Source organism: Mus caroli, chromosome 16 (assembly GCF_900094665.2).
Source record: "Mus caroli chromosome 16, CAROLI_EIJ_v1.1, whole genome shotgun sequence".
NCBI classification, from domain to species: domain Eukaryota; kingdom Metazoa; phylum Chordata; class Mammalia; order Rodentia; family Muridae; genus Mus; species Mus caroli.
Genome location: NC_034585.1, coordinates 28,869,825 through 28,877,953, shown reverse-complemented (window position 1 = coordinate 28,877,953; position 8,129 = coordinate 28,869,825). Strand labels below are relative to the sequence as shown.

The window sequence follows — 8,129 nt, the reverse complement described above, 5'->3', positions numbered from 1 at the left end:
ATCCATCCCATAATTAGCCTCCAAACGATGACACCATTGCATACACTAGCAAGCGTTTGATGAAAGGACCCTGATATAGCTGTCTCTTGTGAGACTAGGCTGGGGCCTGGCAAACACAGAAGTGGATGCTCACAGTCAGCTATTGGATGGATCACAGGGGCCCCAATGGAGGAGCTAGAGAAAGTATTCAAGGAGCTAAAGAGATCTGTTGTTGCACCCTGTAGGTGCAACAACATTATGAACTAACCAGTACCCCGGAGCTCTTGTTTTGTTTTGTTTTTAAACTTCCCTTGAACCTGACACAAGCTAGAGTCACCTGCGAAGAGGACACCTTTGCCATCAGACTAGTTTGTGGAGCATTTTCCTGATGGATGGTTGATATGGAAGGGCCAGCCCAATGTGGGCGGGGCCGTCCCCGGGCAGGTGGTTCTGGGTTGTATAAGGCAAACTGAGCAAGCCAGGAGGAGCGAGCTAGTGAGCCCCATTCCTCCATGGCCTCTGCCTCAGTTCCTGACACGAGGTTTCTGCCTTTAGCTGCTGTTCAGTTTTCCTTTTATGACAGACTGTGATTCGGAAGCTGAAATGAACCCATTTCCTTCCAAGTTGTTTTTGGTCATGGTGTTTATCACAGCAGTAGAAATCCAAGCTAGCCCCCCCCCCGGGGGGGGGCAGGGGTAGTGGCACATGACTTTAGTCCCAGCACTCTGGAGGCAGAGATAGGTGGGTCTATCTCTGAGTTCAAGGCCAGCCTGGTCTACAGAGGATGTTTCAAGAAAGCCAGGGTTACACAGAGAAACCCTGTCTTGAAACCACAAAAAAAAAAAAAAAAAAAAAAAAAAAAAAAAAAAAAAAAAGGAAAGCAAGCAAGGGAGGACAGCCACCATGGCTTGCTCTCTCTCCCAGGAAGGAATAGCATTCCTGCCCTCATCCTAGAAGGGCCTTTGTGTCCCACCAGGGGTTTCCTCCCCTTCCTCCTTTCCCCACTGGTGCCCATCTGGACTTCAGCCCCTCCTCACCTCCCACTTGGCAGGAAAAAGTCAGGCGCTCACTGCTAGGGAAACTCAGAGGATTTTATCACCAACCCTGGCAGGGGACCATCGGCCTCTTTCCCAGTGAATGGGCCTGTTGTGCATTCCTCCTGAGTCAGAGCCCTCTTGTCTGGGCCAGGGTTGGGGAGCAGTAAGAAGGGAGAGGCCTCACCTTGATGAGCTGGACACAGTGGTCAGCGGAGTTGCCCTGGATGCAGAGGAGGGAAGGCCGAATGCCAGCTCCCTGGAAGGCCTTGCTCATGTCCTTGCACTTCTGCTGTTCTGCATCTGAGATGGTACACCACTGCACCTCCATCACACAGAGGACTGTGGGGCAGGACAGCATTTCCTCACATAGCCAGCTCGCCATGACCCCAGCTGCCTGGATGGCCAACCCCCTGACACACAGCCTTGTACTCCCATGGAGAGGCAGCCAGACAGAGGCAGGTCAAATCGGTGCTATGGACTCATAGTTTTGCAGATGGGTGGCTCATAACCTAGCCCATCACTGAGCAGTGGAAAGTCCCTTCCGAAGAGTGAGCACTGGCCCCAAGTCTCAGCAGGGGCTGTGACCCACAAAATCCTGTCTCTTCCCCAAAAAGGTATTGTCTTAGGATCCCACCCCAGCTGTGTCCCTGCCCCTCCACGTAAGAACTTGACTACATGTCAGAGGGAGTAACTGTGGTGGCCTGTCTTCTGCGATGGGGCAGGGTCAGAGGCCCCCGTCAGGGGAAGGTGTGACAAGCAAGGAATGGATAGGTGGCTCAGGATTCTTCTTCTCTAGCTGGTGATGTCAGCGGACCTAGCAGGTGAGACCCCACCTTCAGCTTTAGAAGTCACCCTATACACACAGGTGCCCTGTGTGGGCTTCCTTCTGTGCCCCCTGACCTGATTAGGTCAGAGTCCTAGGGATTGTCCCAGCAGGGGCCCAGAGAAAGGGGTTCCAGAGTTCCTCGGGATAGGTGACTTTGCAATCAGGACCCTCTGGAACTTGCCTTTGGGGCACTACTTTCATCTGGGGGACAGGTCCTTTCTGCTGGCAGCCTAGCCTGCCTTCCATCTTCACCAGGGGTCAAACTGTAGCTGCCTCACAGACTGGAGACCACCTGGACATTCTACGGCCTTACTCTGCTATGGGGCTTAGAGCACTCAGACCTTGTCCCCAGGCTCCTCCTCCTCCTCCTCCTCCTCCTCCTCGCTCTCTTTTCCCTCCTCTGTCATCAGGATTGCCTGCGTCCTGTCCCTTAAACTCCCTCTAACCTTCCACACCAGACAGCGGTTCCCCCCTCCCCGCCCCGCGCGCCCCAGGACTTCTTCCCTGACATCTGGCATAATTTTTCGAGGCCTGGCTCAAAGTTGCCTCCTTTAAGAAGCCCTCTGGAAGCTGAGCACCGGTAGGGCCTGGGGACTGCAGGCGTAGAACCTCTGCTTTGCCCTGTATCCTCCCTCAGGGACACTCTCACCAGTGCGCAGGGACAGGAGTAGCCAAAAAGTCACGCTCAGGAGCCTCATGGCAACGTTGGGTTGGCTGGGGTGCTGGCGGGTCTGTCCTGGCTTCCTCCTCCCTGGTCTCTCTGGCCTTCTCTATTTAAGCGCAGCCCGGGGAGAGTCCACGCCCCTCAACACACCCCGCACTGAACACCTAGGCTGACCAGCATGGCCTTGGCTTTCTCTCTGGCATCTCCTGCTGACGCCTCCTCTGCCCCCTGCCGGCCGGTCCAAGGGTTGCTGACCCGACCTAGCTACTCCCTGGCTCTCTGTCCTCAACAATTTGCCATTTCAGACCATCCTTTTCTGTGCTAGAGGACTCCAATGTCACATTCTACTGGACAGGGACACATTCAGAATTGGAAGGAAAATAAGTTGGAAGGTCGAGTCTGAGCCTGGGGAAAGAAAGCTGGTCCCCTAATTCACTGCTACCTCCCTTCACACACAATGCACACACATCGACTCGAGGATGGATCCATGATTTTGCAGACATTCTCAGAGACTCATCTCTTAGGTTCTCTAGACCGTGTCAAGTTGTCAGTTAACACTATTACAGAAGGTTACTTTTCCGAGTGGGCAATGAAGTTTTATAACTACTGTCAACAACCGTGACTAACAACTGGTGCTGCTGAGGGGATTGGCCGTGGACTGGGATGAGGCTGCTCCCCAGGGCATTGCCGGGTAGCTGCAGTGGTATGTTGAGGGCTAAGGCCTGGCCAGGAATCTAGGTCCTTGGTGTGTGTGATCTTTATTTTTCATAATTTTATTTATTTTTCTGTGTCTGTGTGTTTGTGGAGGTCAGAGAACAACTTGTAGGAGGACTCGGTCCTCCCCTTCCACCACGTGGATTCCAGGGACCAAGCTCAGATCATCAGGCTGGGCAGCAGCTGAGAGCACAGGGGTCCTTGTGCTCACAGAGAAGCACCAAGAGACCCAGGAATGTTACTCACACAGGGATGTCTCCTTAATGGGGGAGATAAAAATCAAATACTTGCAAATCTAATATTCCATGCGGAAAGCTGAGAGTGGAAGTTGTTAATGACCTGGTGACCATTCTGCTGTCTATGGGACACCCAAATCCCCCAGCATGAGTATCCCAGACTCTTCCTCTTCTGGATATCCTAGACTGCTATCCATTCCTAAGGGAGATGTCACATGTACTGCATGGCCTGCTGATCTTTATGCTTCAGGCAGAATCTCTAGGCCTTTTTAGCTATAGAAGCCACCCTCATAGTCACATGTGCTCTGTAGAAGAGTTTCTATGAAGTCAGACCTTGAGCTATCTTGAACACATGGAATTGGATGGATTGGACTGACTGTTGCCTGGAAATCTTTTCCCACACTGTACTGTGTTTTAAATACACTGACAGTGAGCTGCCTGCCATTAGACTTCTTTGAAGTCTGATCCAGGTTGATGAAGTCGATTTGTACTGAGTTTTCATCTCTTTTCACACAGTTCTCTTCCCTGGATGATACCTGCAGGGACCCCCTTGGAGGCCATCCCTCATACTGCTACTCATGGCTCAAGACCAGGCAGCCTAGATTTTGGCTAAGCAGTCCCACAGAAGCACGGTCCCTGAGATTCTAAGAGCCTGGACTTGTGGAGCTGGAAAGTGATGGGCGAATGATCCTGTTATCAGGTCTCAGTCCTGAAATCCTCAGGTAGAGGAAGTTAGACCTTCAATGCGCTGATAGGCAGGGCGCCATTCACTCTGCCACAGTCTGTTACTGCTCTGCTGGTCTAGGCAGAGCATAGAATGTCCCCGTGCTGTGTCCTCTTGTTCCCTACTACTACCTGTGCTGAAATTTCAAAGGACACGTTAGAGTGATAAGCTGGGCTGGAGAGAAGGTCCGTCCACCAGCGAAGCACCGTCCAGCTGTAGATATGTTCTGACCCTCTCCACACTCCCTGCCTTTCCTCAAGAGAAGCCATCTGGTGATAGCCGGAACAGCCAGGTACAACCTGTGAACCCCTGGTGTTGCAATCGTGGGGATGGGCCTGGATCAGTGATGCCAGTAAGAAAAGTGGGGTGTATGGGAAGAATTAGTATTTAGTGACTGAAAAGCTGGGACATGCCAAAGTCACATGTGTTGAAGTTGAGGCGTCTGGAGAGCATCTTTGGATAGGGCCATGGTTAGTAACAGGGAGAGGAAAGCAGAATTGTTAGGTAAAGTTGACCCAAACCAAGCAGGGATGTTCAGAGAAATGGAGCTATCCTCAGGAAACTGTCTCTTCCAGTCTTAAATACCACTAGGGAAGTAGGTATTTTTAATTAGACGACTCACAAGATTTAGAAAATCTTTTTGTAGAGACTCCCACTGCGGGACATATGGCGCGTTCAGGCACACGGCTCTAGCTGCTCCATCTGGGAGGTGAGCAAGCCTAATTTTAGACAGCCCAAAGCGAGTGTCTCAGAGATTAGATCACTCATCTTCCTCAGAGAAAGCTCCCCTGCGCGCTCATTAGCAACTTCCACATGGCAATTGTTCCGTGTGCTGACTTGCACGTATTTTATATTAAGAGAGGAGTGTACATTAATTGTACAAGGTAATAGATGTATGAGTTGTTGTTCATATTCCAAATAGTTCTTTAAAAAATTACTCACAGTTCAAACAAAACCTATTACTAACCACTGACTGAGGCAGGGGTAAGTATAAGTGAAAATGTCTGTGTTGGATAAATACTAAGATTCCTAAGGGTTAGTCCAGAGCCAAACTGAAGGACTTAAACCAAAACCAGAGGAGATGGCCAAGGACTGTGTGCCATCTGCAAACTGTACTGTTAGACTACGGAGCCAGCTGATGAAAGGGTCATTAAATACATGGCAGTTGAGTCCTATTGCTATAAATCATGTAGGGGGATACTTAAAAATTACAGGGTTACTACCCAAAGTTATCAGGCAACTAATATATATGGGAAACAAGCTATAACCTTTGGAGATTTTGAGCTTCAAAGAGTTTACAAAAACAAATTTTATGAAAGAACAAAAACAACAAAACAGACTGGTCTCTTGGGAATGGTTTCCTAGTGGGATGGCTTGTTGTTGGTTTGTTACCTTGTCCACAGCCATCTTTTGGCATCTTGGGGAATTAGTTCCTGGATCCCTGAGGGTGACCCAAGTAACCCAGGTGACCCAAGAGCTTGGGAAGCTGTGAATGAGTTACATGCAAACACACTATCAGTTTCTTGGGACTTGGGCACCCACAGATTATCCTGGGTCTCGGATCACAGATACTGAGACAGGAAATAGGAAAAGGGAAAATCGGCTCCCACAGTCATATTTGTGACAGTCATGGTGTGACTTCCTAAAGTTATCACTTATGTGTGTTGTGAGCATGAGTGCGTCTGTATGCGTGTGGAACTCTCCCTCTGCACCCAGGTAAGGTGCCAGTTGAGCCAGATCTAGCCACTTGCTCTAGGGATGTTGCTCCAGTCCTCTGTTGACCATTTCTATTGGTTTATAGACACTAGGAAAATCAGTGAGACTCCACCATATTGGTACCTACGCCACAAGGTTTCAGTGATATCAAGCTGCCTCACCAACCCTGCTCTGCAATGTGTTTTGTCAGCTCTCAAGTAACCATTCTTGAAGAACTGAGATCAACTGATGTGTAACCTACAAGGGGATCACGTGACTAGCATCGACATATGAAATGTTAATTTGACAATGTCAGTGTTTTCTAGTCTACTGTTTCTAGCATCAACAATTCTGGAGCACTTGTTAGAAATATGGTTAGGAAACTGCAGACGTGAAGCCCAGATGTCTCCCAGTTCTGCATTTCAGGCTGAATTATAGTGGGTAACTCACAGCATCTCTGACCAAAAAGATATTCTTAGATGAGTGACAATGATCAAAAGGGCTGGAATGATGTAAACAGTCTAACATATCTGTCTAAGGAAGGTTCTTCACGGGTGATGGGCAGTGGACGGCACTCTGGTCACCAAGCACAAGCACACAGGAGCAAGGACGTAAACACATGTCCAGCAAGAGAAGCTGACTGCATTGTGGACAATGCCTAGCCCTTGGAACAACCCTGCAGGGTGTCCAGGCTTCGTCTCGGCTCCACGGGTCAGGTCCATGCACAGAGCATGAGTGACGCTAGGTTTCAGATCTCACAGGAAAAGGAAATAAATGTATTCTGACCTAGCACACCTCAGGGCTTACTGATCCTCAAAGTTTCTCCATTTTAGTTAGTACAAAGCAAGCAGCAGGCTTACGTTGTAGATGGCTGCCATTCAAACTCTGCTGCCCACATACGGTCCCTTTCATGTTACACTGCAGAGCTCTGGAGGGAGGAGAGGTGCTGTCCGCAACACTGGACCACACAATCGGGCAGTCCTGTAAGTGACTGCTATGAATTTTTCTCAACTTCTTGGCATTTACTATTCTACCTTCAGTAATTCATATGTCTGAGGACAGGACAATCTTCCACAGGAGCAACAAGGGCCAGCATGGTAAGAAAACCGTTGCCAGGAGGCAGCAGGCAAGGGGCTCTGATCCTGCTTTGCTGACGAGCAGAACTCTGTAGGACAAGGGATTTCTAGGCTTCTAGTTCATGACCTGTAACATTACTAAGGGTGGAGTCTTAGGAGGTTGTTGACCCTAATAGGTCAGAAAATAAATTTTGCTTAATATTAAATCCCTAAACTATCACCCTTGGAGTTAAAAGATTCCAGTATTCAGCAGGGGCTTGGAGGTCTGCTTCTCCTATTCACAGGAGCCTGGAGGCAGCTGCAGACCAGGAAGTGAACAGACGCAGTAAGTCATTTCCCCTCAACTTAAGGACAGTATGAAACAGATCCAAACATGGAGTATGTATGAATACATGAAACTCCCAGACAAAATAACCCACTTGGGATGAAGTCTTCCAAGATGTGTTTGAAGACACTCATCACTGCCGTGTGACAGTGCGAAATCCACATGTATTCAGCAGCCACGGAGCAACTTACTTCTCGGCTCTGTGTAAGTCTAGGCATGGTAATCTGCACAGACACTGATTTACAGCTTATACCAGTGTGCCTTGCTGAGCAGTGGCTAAACAGCGAGGCAGCATAGAATTACCAGAAAGATACATATTTGGAGAGGGGCCGTTCTGAACTCCACATCACCACCTTCCAGCCACATCGTATCAGGTAATTCCATTTTAAGCCTTAGGGTGGGTTAGTGAGGCTTGGTTCTTTCTTCAAAATTGTTGTAAAATTCTAACATAATACAGCAATTAGTAGTTACACGATTAATATTCAGGCAAGAATCTAGAAATCATTACAGATATATTTTCTTAAAAAAATCTCTTAAAGATATCTGGAAGAAATCCAACACAACTTTCCATGTGCGAATGGCACCTTTCCCGCTCGCTCAGTGTGTGGCACCGGCCACATGTCAGAGTGGCTAGGCTGGGCTTCACTTCTGCAGGTGAGGTGGTTTATGGAACTCACAGCATCTCTTTTTCTTCCTGAGTTTGTTTTTCAGCAATTTACGGCATTTAGTGTAAGAACTACGTACACTGCTCATGACTTAGTAAATCTAACTTGTTATGTAATGCGGTGAACCATCCCAATAAGTGACAGCTTGTTAAAAACAGAAACCTCCAAGATTCAAGACACATTTAACA

At 48.7% G+C, this 8,129-nt stretch overlaps 1 protein-coding gene across 1 annotated transcript in view; it reads right to left on the bottom strand.

The window, feature by feature from the left end:
* The window catches only part of Meltf (melanotransferrin), a 20,009-nt gene extending 17,352 nt beyond the window's left edge, over window positions 1-2,657 (bottom strand). The window contains exons 1-2 of the mRNA XM_021185088.1: window positions 2,492-2,657; window positions 1,201-1,355 (exon numbers count right to left, since the gene is read on the bottom strand). Coding sequence (XP_021040747.1) covers window positions 1,201-1,355; window positions 2,492-2,540 — 204 coding nt within the window. The 5' untranslated portion in view covers window positions 2,541-2,657. The remainder of the gene's footprint in view (window positions 1-1,200; window positions 1,356-2,491) is intronic.
* Window positions 2,658-8,129: the final 5,472 nt, after the last annotated feature.